Source organism: Seriola aureovittata, chromosome 3 (genome assembly GCF_021018895.1).
Source record: "Seriola aureovittata isolate HTS-2021-v1 ecotype China chromosome 3, ASM2101889v1, whole genome shotgun sequence".
Lineage (NCBI taxonomy): Eukaryota > Metazoa > Chordata > Actinopteri > Carangiformes > Carangidae > Seriola > Seriola aureovittata.
This window is the reverse complement of record NC_079366.1, coordinates 5177358-5193569: the sequence shown is the minus strand read 5'-3', so window position 1 is coordinate 5193569 and position 16212 is coordinate 5177358. Positions and strand designations below refer to the sequence as shown.

Here is a 16212-nt window from a genome sequence, read left to right as displayed (position 1 = left end):
TCAAAAGTCTTGTGAGAGGCACTGCTCTTTCTTGCACAGCCTGTCCCCGCTGTTGCTCACGCTTAAATCTCAGCTGGCACTGTTATTGTCAGGCATACTGCATATTTCCAGTCTGTGTTCCCGTTGAAGAAGTGCAAGATCTGCAGCTGATAGTTTTGCTATGTGGCATTCCCTACAGTACATCTTGTCCAAGGAAGACTAGATGTACTGATGTGTCTCTGTTTGTGTCCGTCTTTGCTTCCCTGATCCTTTTTTTTTTTTTTTTGAATAATCTCTTTCTTCCTCTCATTTGCTTATTCACTCACAGATAAATGCATACCTACATATTCTGGAGACTCAAGTTACTCAAGAGGAAATATCCTGTTGGTTTATTCAGCAAGGATACATGACATAAGAGTCTCAGACGAGCTCAGTGTTATGACTAACTTTTATCATGAACATAACTCTGTTTAGACTTGCCAGTTATGCAGCCACGCCAGTCAGATCCAAGATAGGAGACTGGTGGCATCAAAAGAAGGAAGAGATGGGCGCTGCTGCTGCACATTGTGCCAGCCACAGCCTAGTTGCATAACCACTGGCTGGCCTCTGTACAAGTGCTGAGTTTGCCTATGTTTTCCATTTTATGAGAACACATAATTTGCAGTGTTGCCCCAGGGCACAAAGCCTGTTATTGTGTGTTGAGCCCTTTGTTGTAAAGGAATGAAAAAATACTTCTGCTGTGGCTTAACTCAAGTGAGAAGTTTCGATCGGAGCTTTTGTTTGACCTCACTTGTTTGCTGCGCAGAGTGATTCTCTTGGTACTTGCATTTTTAACTTTTTTTTCTAATGAATTTTATATAAGCTGGCACTTCAACACCCATTATAGCTGTGTGGTATTTTTTTTAAACAAAGCTGAATTTATCCTTTCAGTCATATTTATCAAACTAAACATTAGTGTAGTGTTTCTAAATAAAAGTTTTTCCAAATACTGAAAAGAGCCCTACACAAGAATACTATGATTATGATGCAGTTTAAAAAACTTTACTCCCTTCAGAAAAAGCCTTTAAAATTTGAAAGTGTATGGTTTTTTTTAATGGGACATCAACAGCTATATGATGTTAGTTACACAGTTCAGTTTTGTTTAGACCCAAGCATTTTCTTTGAAGAAAAGATTTAAACATTTTGTCACTTGCTTTATCTAAAACCCGTTAAACTACAGTCATGAATACACTGATACAAACGTCTTGTTTCACGATAACGGAAGACGGAACTTTCTCCTTTATTCTCCAGAATGAAACTTGAAACCTAAAAATATTTCTTCCCTGAGTGAAAACCACTGTGTTAACTGATCTTTATGTTCCTCTTTCCTCTTTCAGGCCTATGAGCGCAGATTCCCCACCTGTCACCTCATCCCCATGTTTGTGGCGAGTGACGTGGTGAATGAAGAGACCAGCGAAGACGAATCCACCCACAGGATCGAGCGCCGCTGCGCCCTGGATGTAGATGCCCCACGCCTGCTCAAAAGGGTATGTTCTTCATCAGATCTGCAGTTAATGTGTCGTGAATGTGACTATTATGATTTTTTACCAGCTCCTTCTCATTGCTTGAGTGGATTAAATCGTTTTTTTTTCATTTGTTTACAAATTTTTCAACAATATAATGAGCTGCAACGCTACATTTTAATGTGGTGTCTCATGTCAGTTTAGTTTCTTGTAATGTAAGTTGTTGTGTGTTGGTGTGTGTGTGTGGTTTCCAGATTGCGGGTGTGGACTACGTGTACTTCATCCAGAAAAACACACTGAACCGAAAGGAGAGGACACTGCACATTGAGTCTCATAATGAGACCTTCTCCAACAGGGTCATCATCCATGAGACCTGCTGCTATTCGGTCAGTTGCATACACACACCGCTGTGTTGTTAATGAAAAGCAGCTTATAACACACGAGTGTGTGTATTTTTAGCACAGGTGGTGCCAGAGCGGGAATCAAACCTTGATCCTGGTTGTTTATGTGACATGCCTTAACCCGCTGTGTAGTACAGTCACTTATCTAACGAGCAAACACTCGCACGCTGGTTGAAGCTGTTGTTTGGCTGCTGAATGGAAAGCTGTGGCCAGCACACACATGTTAATGTTTGTGCTTCCTATAATCTCTGCCCTGCTTCCTCACAGAAAAAGCCATGTTTAAACCAGCACTGAGCATACTGCCGGCTCTCGTAGCTCATATCTCTGTGAATTATTCAGTCCTCTACGCTCTGGCTGAATGCTCTCAAATACTGATCTGAAACCAGCATGTCTTCCTTTTTTCTACCAGCTCCACTTGTTTGCACTGCCTCCAGATCTGTCTATTCATGAATGGATGTGCTCTGAGTTAATGAGGTCAAGCACACTGTATTAGCCTCTAACCAGCTAGTGTGCTAATTTTAGGTTCTTATTGTGTGCTAACAGTGACCAGGATGGACAGCTCTGTTACATGGAGCTAATGGACCTGGCTAAAGCTGAAATATTTTGGTAGCCAGGGGTAATGAAGCTACCAGCACACTGGCTTTAACATGGATTTCACTATTTTTTATGCATAGAATATACCAAAATGAAAATGACAGTGTTCTTGTGTTGTTTTATTTTCATGTCATGGGGGAGCTGCCACAGCAGTGCTAGAATCAGCTGTAATCGTGCTTTACAGTGCAGGTCACTGATGAGCTCCTTCAGTTTTGTCTGAAAGTGACTCTGTTCTGTGTTTGAGATTTGCCTTCCATAACCTTTACATCACTCCAAACTGATGATGTATCAAGAGCTGGCTAATTTTATATGGACAGACTGACATGCAGGCAGGCACGCACGCACACACACACACACACACACACACACACACACACACACACACCACACACACACACACACACACACACACACACACACACACACACACACAAACAAACACACTCCTACTTGACAGTGCACAGTGTGAAAATTGCTCTCTGCGTGCGTCATCATCTAGTGAAGCTGGGTGTGTGGTTGCCATAGTGACATGGTCATCTTGTTTCTGCATGTGTAAACAGTATAAAATACAGTATGTGCTTGTATGTGTTGCTACAGGTTCACCCAGAGAATGAGGACTGGACGTGCTTTGAGCAGACCGCCAGCCTGGACATCAAGTCATTCTTTGGCTTTGAGAGCACAGTGGAGAAGATTGCTATGAAGCAGTATGCCAGCAGTATCAACAAGGTGTGTGTGTGTGTGTGAGAGAGTTGTTGCATCTAATAATGACATGTACATATTCCTATGTACTTCCTCTGTATGCACAGAAACATGAGTTAACATCAGAGTATTGGTTGTGAAGTGCAGCATGATGGGTGTTGCATGGATAATTATTATGTGAAATCTGGTGTTAAGAGGTTTCTGGAGCATGAGTCAGTCAGTCCAGTTCATGCTGTAACTGCAGAAAAATAAGCTTGCATAATCTCTTAGAGTCGACAGGGGTCTTCTATTATGGACCCAGTGAGTCATCCACCTTCATTTAGGATGGACGTGGGCCATGTTGAACGTATTCCTTTAATTTTCCTCCTCCGCTTCCATCACCTAGATTGAATAAAGTACAATGAAGATACAGTATCATGAGCACTGTTGATCTGTATTCCAAATTTCTCTGTTAAAACACATTTCCTTGAATTCACAGCCTTTTCTGCTTCGCTCGCCATGATTCTCACACCTCTTTCTTCACTTCTGTTCCTCACAGGGGAAAGAAATCATCGAGTACTACCTGAGGGAGCTAGAAGAAGAGGGGATCACCCGGGTACCCCGCTGGACTCCCTCATCCCTTTCCCTGCCTCCCCCCAGGCCAACCAGCCTCTCCACCAGCCCACCTGACCTCCCAAAGCTCGTGGTGACACCCGCCGTTTCTATTCCACTGCCTGCCAACGCCAGGGACGACATCTCTGAGGACGCCAAGCAAGACAGCAGCGTGCTTCAGGCAGACAGCCTAACTGAGATTCTGGCTGGTACACCTGAAGGTCTGTTCCTACAAATGATAGAAAAATGGATGCCAGCACTTTTTGTATAGTTACAGCGATCTTTGTAACAAAGCAAAAAGAGTAAACAATAAAACAGTGTTTAAAGAAATGGGCACAGAAACAACAGGATATTATTTGGTTTTGGTTTCATTAAGGGTGTGTGCCACATTATTTGACAGTGGTGACACATTGACGTTTGCCTGGATTATTTTAATTTGAGATGTTATGTTTTTGCCTTGCAGACAAGCTGGATGCAGACTATATCAAACGTTACCTAGGCGACCTGACCCCCATGCAGGAAAGCTGTCTGATCAGACTTCGCAAATGGCTGCAGGAGACGCACAAGGGGAAGGTGATGCACAATTTTTCCAGCGCCAAATTTGATCATTATCAGGGAGATCTGCAGAGCTATACAACACAAACATTCGGTTGTTTCAGATTTTGTGTCATATCTTAGACTGATTGCTACCAGCTACTTTTTTACAAACTGACAGTGACATTGGTAGTGTTGTAAAGGTTTTGTTTTTTTGTTGTATTTTCTTTTATTTAACGCTCTCCCCTTACCGCCCAGATCCCTAAGGACGAGCACATTTTGCGTTTCTTGCGGGCCAGGGACTTCAACATGGACAAGGCCCGTGAGATCCTGTGTCAGTCGCTGACCTGGAGGAAGCAGCACCAGGTGGACTACCTGCTGGAGACCTGGAGTTCACCGCAGGTCCTCCAGGACTACTACACTGGGGGCTGGCACCACCACGACAGAGGTAGGTTTGCATCTGCAGCCACACTCAATGACAGGTGAACAAGTTAACATGCTGCCAACATGTGCACTTTTGATTTATGTAGGCCATCTTGGAGATTGCTATGCTTGTGCCGTTAACTAGAGGAAGATCTCAGTTCTCCAGTTTATTACGTTCTTAAGTTACACACACACACACACACACACGCACCAAAGTAATTCTTAGTAACCCACAGCCTTCAGCCATGGACATGAATTAAACATGAGACCAATTTGCCGGCACTACTTGGTTACCCAAATAGCTTACACATACTCACACACAGTCATATTCTTCATTTGGATATATGCTGTGGATTCCTTATTTACAACAGAGGGTGACTGTTGACTAAATAAAATCAAATTTAAGTGGCTTTTATGTTCCCACATCAGTGAACAGTTAATCTTCTCATTTCAATCTCTCCACAAGTATTTACATGGGATCAACAGGACAGAACATGAAAGCATTTCTCAGTATACACAGTCACTTATTGTCTTACACAACAGAAGAACACACAGGCAAACAAGGCAGTGCAGACCCTTCCACTTAACACGCGGGCTTGCAGAATGTAAACAGTGTGATGGATCATGTAAATATTTGTTTTATTCCTCTAGATGGTCGTCCTTTGTACATCCTGAGGCTGGGCCAGATGGACACTAAAGGGCTGGTCCGCGCTCTCGGAGAGGAGTCTCTCCTCAGACATGTACGTGACACAAGCTGCAGCACACTTCAAGTTTGCATGTATCAATGTGGGTCAAAACATTTATAGGTCAGGCAGTTGGTGGTTGGATTACAGGTTAGGGAATTAATGTGCAGTGGCATGTCCTGACGAGTGTATTAACACCAGGATGTATACAGTATAGGACGTGTATAAATAGTGTGCTTATTTATAATGCTGCACTCACTGGAAGTCGCTGGTTGTGTGAGAGTGTCGGAGCCAAATGCTTGAAACGTAAAAACACAATAGACTGCTGAGTTCCTATTGTGTCATTTTAGGTGCTGTCTATCAATGAGGAGGGTCTGAGACGCTGTGAGGAGAACACCAAGGTGTTTGGTCGACCCATCAGGTAAACCTTCATTACTGGAGAGAGAAGGCGGTTCAGTGGATAGACTGAAAATGAAGCAGTAATTTTCCTAATCTGTTAATCAGTGAAGACATTTATCAATCAAAAAATGTCAACACTCTTTAATTGCACTTTCTCAGATTTGTGGATTTGCAACTGAATAGTTTTAGATTTTTGAACTGTGGGTTGGACAAAACGAGCTATTTGGAGACATCTGGGGCCCTGGGAACTATTTTTTGACATTTAATAATCTAAAATAAATTTAGTATTATTGTGTTTTGCTCTTGAGGCTGTAATAAAAAGGCAGAGTGAAGTAAAAAGAACTAATTGGAACAAGTGTAAAAATAAGCAAATGTACTGGAAGGAACAAATGATTCACAGAGGCCAGTGTGTCAGACAAGACAGAGGGAACAAAGTGACAATTAATCAACGATGATAAACCAAAGAAAACGTCTATCTAACAATCAATAATAAAAATTATCATCAGTTGTAGCAATAGATCAAAGCTAATTTCTCAGTAAAAATATATGAAAAGCTTTAAGTGTTTTTTTTTTTTTTTTTTTTTTTGTTATCACAAAGCAGCACTTAAGCTATTTGGATATAGTTCAGCAGTTGTTGCCTGGACACAGGTGCTCACACACGCACGCATGCACGCACGCACGCACGCACGCACGCACGCACGCACGCACACACACACACACACACACACACGAGTGAGACCAGAGGAGTGTTATCAGCTCCAAAATGGAAAGAATGCGTGCGGCTCGTTTCTGAGTGCACTGATTCAGATGGCGAAGGACAGAGTGGGAGAGAGTGAACCAAGATGGAATCTGTCATCTGTTAGCCCTTTCAAACAGGAGGAAGTGGCTGGGATAAGAGCCTCGCAGGAAGGCATGTGAACTATGAATTGATGTCACGTCACAGCTCTCAGCCAGAGCAGATAGAGTGAAAGGGAAGATGTGATGGGATCCAGAATTAGCAAGTTTTGCCTTCACCACTTAAGCTTCACTTCAAGGTGACAGGTGCTACATGGTCAGAAAGAGGCTGTAGCACAGTTGTGTGTGTGTGTGTGTGTGTGTGTGTATGTGTTTGTGGCGCGCATTTGTCCACACTTCTCTTGCTTCCTCTCCTGTAGTTGTTGGACGTGTCTGGTAGATCTGGAGGGGCTGAACATGCGTCACCTGTGGCGACCAGGAGTCAAGGCGCTGCTGAGGATCATCGAGGTTGTGGAGGCCAACTACCCAGAGACTCTGGGACGGCTGCTTATCCTGAGAGCGCCCAGGGTCTTCCCTGTCCTCTGGACACTGGTGAGAACCAGGAGGGACATGCACTAGCTCGAACAATACATTTCCCTCCTCTGACAGTACAATGTGGTCCATCCACATTTTCATACATGCAGAACATCATAAACGTCATCATATCACAGCACACTATAACAATCCCTATTGCCTTAAAAATAAACTCTCTCTGTGTCTCAGTGAGCATACACAAGCTTTACAAACTCCTAACTCTGTTTTTAACCACACAAAACACACACAGTCTGTTCTGCTCTTGTTATTACAGTAAATTCATATATTTTTGCCCTGTAATATTTAGGATCCAGCCATTTTTAATGTTACTGACCCATATCCACTTCTGCCACTGGCCATAGGTGAGTCCATTCATTGATGAAAACACCCGCAAAAAGTTCCTCATCTATGCAGGCAATGACTACCAGGGTCCTGGAGGTCTGGTAGACTACATCGACAAGGAGATCATCCCTGACTTCCTGGGAGGAGAGTGTATGGTGAGTATCTGATGAAGATTTAAACTTGTAGGTTATATTTTGAGAAAATGATTTAATTCTGAACTTTCTGGGACACGACACCACCCACACTGTGCTCTCCTTTACTGACCCAATTCGCATACGTGCACATGCTTTTTCTCTACAGTGTGAGGTACCCGAAGGCGGCCTGGTTCCCAAGTCGATGTACCGCACAGCTGAGGAGCTCGAGAACGAGGATGTCCGCCTGTGGACGGAGACAATCTACCAGAGCGCCAGCATCTTCAAGGGAGCTCCACATGAGGTGAGGCTGAACACAGTGCACCTAAGTGGGTGGTAAAGATGATCAGTATGTGGTGATGTTTTACATGGATGTAGGGCAGGAGAACAGAGAGCTGCCTGGTGTCTTTGATGGAAGTTTTGTTGAAAGGTCTGCCACCTAGTGGTTGTAACTTGTAGATGACTTCTTGATAGTTTCTGAATTCAGATGTGGACCAAATGCAGCAGAGCTTTCAAACATAATCTGATGTTACTGTAACGTTACATAATTTATACCACAGGGAGAGATGCGTCGTCACATATAATGTATAATCACCCTTCTGGAAACAAGTTTTGATTTCATGGTAATAAGCCTGCAACCATCACAAATGGATGTTCACTGCTTTCTCACTGTTTTCCCTATTTCCCTCATTTCCCGGTACTTAAAAATGGAGTAACATGAAAATAATAAAACAGTATGAAGTTAATTTCTTCAAGTATACCTGAGCACTTTTCTAAATGACAGTGATACAGAGTGCAAGGTTGCCATAGTGCGTTGGCATTATTCCTGTCAAAGAAAAGATGTGTGTAAAGAAATATAAGAGAACAAGAGCTAAAGAGAAAATGTTTCTCTTTACTGTTGTTAAGTTCTTGTCTTTCTTTCCTGGAACATATCTTAATTACCGTTTCTGTCTTCCTTCCCTCTTCTCTCTCTTCTAACCAGCTGCTGATAGAAATCATTGACGCCTCCTCAGTCATCACCTGGGACTTTGACGTGTGCAAAGGCGACGTCGTTTTCAACATCTACCACTCCAAGCGGGCCCCCCAGCCGCCACGTAAAGACCCCCTGGGAGCCCACGGCATCACCTCTCCGGGTGGCAACAACGTCCAGCTTATCGACAAGTCATGGACGCTGGGGCAAGACTACAGCATGGTGGAGTCCCCACTCACCTGCAAGGAGGGAGAGAGCGTGCAGGTGAGGATCCAGGATCATGAATAACATAAGATTTTTTCAAATATATTTTCCATTGTTTTGTTTTTGCTTGTCAGTCATTAACACTGTTGGCATCCTCTCCTCAGGGCTCCCACATAACACGATGGCCAGGCTTTTACATCCTCCAGTGGAAGTTCCACAACATGCCGGCCTGCTCGGCCACCAACCTGCCCCGGGTGGACGACGTGCTGGCCACCCTGCAGGTCTCCTCGCACAAGTGTAAAGTCATGTACTACACCGAGGTGCTGGGCTCTGAGGACTTCAGGTTGGTAAATCTGAGAGAGAGTGTCTGTGTGAGTTTGAGTGAAAGACAAAAACATACATTTGTGTCCATGCTATATACATGTAGTGTGTACGTGTCCATATTTTTTGCTGTTTTTCAGGTGTTTTACCATGATGTTATAATTTCTGACATTATTCCTTTATGATTGCTCATTTTTCACTCCTGTCTTCTTTCAGTTTCCCCCTCTACAACCTACTACATAGTGACACGTATGACTTATGAATAAATACATAATGCTGCTAAAATGACCTTATGAAAAGCCTTAAGAGCATCATGAGTTGTTTAAGCCCAGAGATTTGAAATGAGGATGCTTCCCTGCCTGAGAAACTCCTTTAATCCACCTTTTTCTGTCCAATCCGCTCCTGTTCTATCTCTCACAACCCCCTCCTCCTCCTCCTCCTCCTCCTCCTCCTCTTGTCTTCTTCCTATGAAGAACCGCTTGCTGTGATGTGCAGAGTTTGTAAGTGGCTCAGTGTTTGCCCCTTTTCCTTTAGCACAGCCTCATCATCATTGCTGCTTTTGGCTGCTGAGCTGAATGGCGCCCTTCATGGCAGTCACGCTTCTAATGCAGCAAAGAGATGCTTGTTTGCGTCTGTTCTTGCTTAAATTTTGGCTAACCGGAAGTTGTTGCTTTATTCACACTGAAGAAAGTGTCCTTGCACTGAAACTACAGTCTAACTCACTGGCTTCAGTTACCCTGCTTGCATCACTAACAATATAAGAAATCTTAGATTGGGTTACGTTCAACACACTTGTGGTCAGCTGCTGTATATCCAAGTTTACGCACACACCCCAACATACCAACACATACACCTGTTTACCCACCTCCAAAGACATTTCCCGGCATTGATATTTGTTTTTCAACACTCATCCATTTGTACTACCAAGCTACTGAATCTCACCCTTTTGTTCAGTTTACGTGCTGTTTCATTTTACTTTACCTTCTAAAACAGCCTTGAGGCGACCATCTAACTCATTCTTTTAGTATTTTACGGGATGTTTTGCTAATGGTTTAATATTTGGTTTAGATCTGAAAACCCAGCACCCAACAATTTAGGTAGCCCTTTCTTTTACCATGTCTGTAATTTATTATAGATGGCGGCATAGCAACCTATAAACATGAAATGCATTTTTTATGCAATACGACAGGGGTTCGTAACTTTTTTGTGCTCATGACCCCTTAAAACTTCTTGCATTAGTATGGACAAAGTTATGAGCTGTGCAATCTAAAAACTATTGAACTGTGTTATATATATGTATATATGAATTGTTAAATTTGAAGGATTGGATTGAAGGAAGGTAAAAGAATTGAAAAAAGTCTTAACTGAGGATTTAATATTATAGCAATACATACTGAAGCATTCAGTAACCCCCTAGGTGGCTCCCGGCCCCCTAGGTCAGAACGACTCCATCCACTCTAAGATTGCTAATAACAACAAAGCATTACAAATATGATCATAATACAACAATATACAACTGAAATGATGAGTCATATGACCTCAAAAAGTCATTTATGAAGCAAAAATGTATGTAAATGTACAAATGTATTGGCAAGTTGCCGCTATACGTACTACTGATAATACTTTCCAAGGTGAAGTATCACACTTGCTCATATTCACTTAAACTGTTTTTAAGTCACTTTAAAGTTTGTAAGGTCTTACAAACGTCATGCTGCTTTCTTTAAATATAATGAATGGAGAGTGTCTCTCCTGTAAGACTTAATAAACTTGAATAGAAAATATGGAAAGTTATAATACTGTTATATTGTAATATAAAAAATACTGTCATATTTGACTTTTTGAAGTATTATGATTATATTTGTGTTTCCTTTTAACTATTAATACAAGACATTCTAATGCATTATCATTTGTTGTCATGCATTATGTAGGTATACACTCAGTTAGCAGTTTATTAGGTACACCTAGCTAAACCAAACAGAGTCTAATACAAGAGTCCTCCCTTCATGAGGATTATAAAGTTCAGTTTTCGTACTGTAAATTAAAAGAATGGAGTCTGCAGTTTGTGGTGTTGGTGTTGTTGAACTGTATTGCATTATACAGAGACATCCATATAAACGGGGTGGACAAAATAACACCTGTCCATGCAGTGCAATACAATTCAACAGCACCACAACCTGCAGCAGGACTGTTGTATCAGACTGCATTAGTTTTAGCTACGTGTATCTAATAAACCTGCAGCTGAGTATATATGATACATGGGCTTCAGAGATAGTCTTGTCAAAATGTACATGTTGACTTCATATTAACTTTTTGACTCAAACAAAAGCACCAAGCAGCCTCCTACTACATACTTTAATAATACTTGTTTTTACGTATTGATGCAGAAGTTGATACAAAAAAAGACACAAATTTTTTTTTTTAAAAGTCCACGCTTTGCCATAGGCAGCTAAGCCTTTAAACATGCATGTGAGTGGATCTGCTTCTGTCCTCAACAAAACACCCTAAACTTCAAGAAGAACCATTTTCCCAGAAAGTTCTCCTGAAAAAAAGTTCACTGGAACAAGCAACAAGTATTTGGCATTTGAATATCCTGTCACACACATCCTAATTCTCTTTTCCACACACTCTTGGTTGGTGCAGCCTATGGCATAGCCTGAGAGATATGTGCCACTGTGTAAATTCATAGTCCTCCACTAGGTTTGATTTGGCTGCATGGTTCTGCATCATGAGCACGAGTTGTGCACTCATAATGCACTCAGTTAGCAATTAGCTGACGTGTGCCACCCCACCCACCCCCCCTGCCTCACATGTAATCTGGGTCTCTCTCTCTTCTCTCAGGGGTTCGATGACCAGCCTGGAGTCGAGCCACAGCGGCTTCTCTCAGCTCAGCGCCGCCACCACCTCCTCCAGCCAATCGCAGTCCAGCTCTATGATCTCCAGGTAGAGAACGGAAGGAGAGGATTTCAATCCCCCCCACTGCCTTTACCATCAACACTGAAGCCAACTCTTCTCCTGTCCCCCCTCCTCCTACTCCTCCTCCTTGTCTTTGGACTCTGTTCCTAATGCACAGCCAGTCTGTATGGAACTGAAGCATGCTTGCACAAACAGAAGACAAAGAATTAAACAAATCTGAGGCAAAAAGAAAAAAAAACAGACTGTGTACAATTTAAAGGGCTGATTTTTTGCACAATGGTCATATATTTCTCGTGTCTGGCATCTCTGCCAGGCCGCAGTTTGAATCATCAAACATTAGCGGAATGTTTGTTTGCATCATGTCGTGTGCAGGGTGGAAAGGTTAAAGGTCGAGGGCTGGGTTGAGGTGTCTTTGCGGCACTGGAAGCTGAAAGAAGCAATATTCTCATTCTGGGAGCGACGGGACCGGATGACGACACTGGAGGCCACTGTTACATTTATGCATTTACATGTACATCCACATAAACTGTACTGAGGCGACGCATACCTCATTCATGTGCGTTGGCCGAAAAGACTACATGTACTGTTACATACAACAAAACACCACCAACACAAAAACATACACCTGGACATTTAATGACTTGCAAAAATTTAAAGTGTTTGCCATATTGTTACCAGAGAGGTTTGTTCGATCTGGTGAACTGTTTATAGGTCAAGTGGGCGGGTGGGGGAAAATCTTCAGACCAGGGTCGAATATCGCCTGCAATTTCTTTTTTTCTTTTTTTCTTTTTTCTGTATGGAATTAACGGAGTGGGTGGAGCTCACTGAATCATGACAGTGCAGATGGTGTCAGCAAAGTTGCCAGTTGACAGGAAGATAGAGATGCGTTCCTGTGGCTGTGTGAGCTTTTTGGCATTCATGTTGTTGTCTTATGTGGCAAAGCCCACCCGTCTGTCTCACGAGGGCTTTATCACACCTTGAAAAGCATTTGACTATTTGACCTGGGTCTGACTCTTGGCGAAGTAATCCGCTAGAAGCAATAACACAAGTTTGACTTTCTACTGTGTGAAATATTTCTATTTATCATTCAGATGTATATGGAAGATCATGGGTGCTGATTGCAGATGACTATTTTGTTGTGTACAGGCAGACAAGTCAAACTGAGCCAGTAAACCGCTAAACTCTGTGGCATCAACATTATCACTGATAGTCTCCGTTACCATTATGGCAGGAGAGACACAAAAATAACTGGTCAGAGTTTCTGCTGGGCAGTTTATTATACTCTTACATTGAAAACTTCAGTAATCATTACCTGGAATGACCACACTTAGTTTGCTTTATGTCCCAGCGTCTGCACGATTGAGGACCTCGAGTCAAATTCAAGTCATCATGGACATGCCTTGTCACTGATTTGTGAATGTGCTACTGATTGGTTAGCACTCGCTAACCAATGAAATACCTGAATTTGGAGGGTTGTGGTGTAATTGGGCAGAACTGCCACCATTGTCTACTTCTTTTTCAGAGTGATGTCGATTTCAGTGTGCATTGGGGATGAATGTTACTTTGTGATTATCATTTGATGGCGCGCCAGTAGACAACATATTGAAACTGTACATGTGCTTGGTTGGAGTTTCTTACTGTTTTTCAGAGGAGTACTTGATGGGGTGAAGCAGTGTGGTGTGTTGCTGCATGCTCACGTGGTGATTGGGTTTACAGATTTATTATTTAAAAATTTTAAAAGATAGCCATTCTAAGAGCCATGTGTCAATAAATACCATTTTAGCCTTTATAAGCATTACTTAGAAACGTACCTGCTTTTTTCAAGGTCACCACTGTAATAGATGAGCGATTGTGAATTGAATGAACATTTCTAAATGCAACACATCCATGCAACAGTTTTTTGTTTTGTTTTTTAATACAGTTTATTTGGTTAATAAGCATTGATGACTTCACATAGATCGGACTCCCTGTAGAGGGCAGAAATGATCACCATTGCCAAGAGTCATCGGGTGCTGTTGCCATGGTAAACGAGTGCAGCTGCCAGCAAAAAGAAACAAAATAAATGAAAAAAACACAGATAGGACGGAGGCTTTCTCCTGTAATTACTGGCCCTGCCTGATGTTGTTTTTTTGATACATGAAACTGCTTGTTTTTAACTGTAAATGAAAGGTCAAGGGTTAACGTGGTAACTATTTGTCATTAACTGCAATAACATGAAATGCTTTATTGAGATAAAGGACCTCCTCAGATTGAGGGATATTAGGTGTGTATGATGGTGTAAAAGAATGAATGTTAGGAACAGTGGCATAAAAGAATTGCCTGTAAAATGTGTGTAAACACTCTCTCTGACCCTTAGGGCAGGTGTGTTTCTCTATTCTACTAGAACCACACAACTAACCTTTCTTCACCTGGTTATTTATTTCTCCAGTATACTTGATTTCCTTTTCTTCAATGGTTCAACTGATGAAACAACAAACAGCATCACTTCAGTCCGAACTACTCTTATACTTCCTTTTCTCTCTCTATCTACTCTTTATCACTTGTACACTCCGGTTTTGCAGTTTTGCTTTCAAACACCTCATTGTGTATATCTTAGAAAGCAGAGTGGACCTTTGATTGAAGCCATAGGCATAAACACTGACCACTTTTCATCAAGATCTCATTGACAAATGAGGGCTATAACTGTTCGTCTTGACTGGTCAACACATTTGTCTGTGTCCCTGCTTCCTTTTCCGACATCGTTGCATATCTTCTCTTTACCTTGATGTGAGAAATTATGTAAAAAGTACATGTTTGGATTAATGAGAATATGGCGCCTTTACATGTTTTGAAAACATTAAACTTGAATTATCAAAAAATACATGCGCTTGTGTCAAATTCATTCATGTTTTTACCTGTGACTTTGCTAGTTTTCATTATGTTATCATGAAGTAAGGTACATGTTATCTTTCAAAACATTGTATTTAAACTTTGAATGACCGCTAAAAGTAACACTGCACCGTTTACCAAATTTGGAATCTTATATTTTGCGTTGTTTAATGATATATTGTTGTTATATTGACATAAATTGGTCAATGTGTCCTACATTTTGTAACCACTATGCCACCGGCTGCATACATTTTTTTTATGACTTGATGAGAATCTTCAGGTTTGCACTAATGCAATAATAATCTGTCCCCACTGACCTCAGTTTCTTCAGGTCACTTCAGGTCAAATCAGTGTTACTGTATGTAGGTTGACAAAAAGCATACCTGGTGATTTTCTGAAGTGCATATCAAAGGATGGAGAAGGACCAAAAGTAAGACTAAGGTTCTTGGCTGATAAACAGTAAGAAATACTATTATCTGATTAATAACCTGATTTTAAAGAATTTAGAAGCAGGAAGTTTTGTAATATCTGGTTTTTACAGCAGGCAGGCAAGCCTTGAATTTCCTATTATTGTTGCAATTATGAATATCATCGGTTTAGTTGAAATTTATTCCATAACTATGTATAATTTGGCCAAGAGGCGAGTTAAAAAGAAGAGCAGAGGACAGAAAACATACCCTGAGGTACACTGTATTACAGACATAATTAAGACGAAATATACCATGAAAATTTAACAGGTAAATTAAGTTTGTTGTAGTTTCTATGCTGTAGAAATGTAGTATTTGTTTAATCCTGCTGGTTTACACGCACATGTATTTACACATTTGCACATGTCTATCACAGATACATCATCTATGTATCTATCACACTGTTCCATTAGATCTGTCTGGGTTTTATCTTTAGGAGCTTGTTGCATCATGATTAGCCAGTATCCCGTCTCTGCTGGATTATTCTCATCAGCGGACATGTCAGTCTTGGTCCAGAATTGGTGCAGAATTCCTGTCTTGTTGCCGGGTAACTTTGGTATTCTCAGCATCCTCACCATTCACTTCATCTTCCTTTTTTAAAAATGTTAATTTTGATTTTCAACTCTTTGTGCTTAATTTGAAAAGACTGTAGATCATTCAGTTGAGATTTTATTTGCAGTGGAGTCAAGTGTAACATGTTCCATTGGTTCCATTTTTTTTTGGCTGAAGCAGTATTATTATCTGTCTGTCCATGTTATCATCAGTCAGTGTCATCTGTCTATTATGACGAATTGCAGTGATCACTTATTTCTCTATATCCATGAAAGTTTCTCTATAACTCATTATGTTCTTGTTATCACAGATCAACCCAATGATCATATTT

At 41.4% G+C, this 16212-nt stretch overlaps 1 protein-coding gene across 2 annotated transcripts in view; it reads left to right on the top strand.

Moving 5' to 3' along the window:
- Positions 1-14854, top strand: part of si:dkey-237i9.1 (SEC14-like protein 1) — a 31597-nt gene extending 16743 nt beyond the window's left edge. The window contains exons 3-17 of one of the 2 annotated variants that reach the window (XM_056371763.1): positions 1356-1505; positions 1736-1867; positions 3074-3202; positions 3714-3987; positions 4230-4339; positions 4559-4748; positions 5375-5463; positions 5757-5827; positions 6960-7131; positions 7476-7610; positions 7756-7890; positions 8569-8820; positions 8925-9103; positions 9555-9581; positions 11920-14854. In XM_056371763.1, the coding sequence (XP_056227738.1) occupies positions 1356-1505; positions 1736-1867; positions 3074-3202; positions 3714-3987; positions 4230-4339; positions 4559-4748; positions 5375-5463; positions 5757-5827; positions 6960-7131; positions 7476-7610; positions 7756-7890; positions 8569-8820; positions 8925-9103; positions 9555-9581; positions 11920-12025 (2151 nt within the window). In that variant the 3' untranslated portion in view covers positions 12026-14854. The remainder of the gene's footprint in view (positions 1-1355; positions 1506-1735; positions 1868-3073; positions 3203-3713; positions 3988-4229; positions 4340-4558; positions 4749-5374; positions 5464-5756; positions 5828-6959; positions 7132-7475; positions 7611-7755; positions 7891-8568; positions 8821-8924; positions 9104-9554; positions 9582-11919) is intronic. The other variant, XM_056371764.1, reaches the window with a different exon arrangement.
- Positions 14855-16212: the final 1358 nt, after the last annotated feature.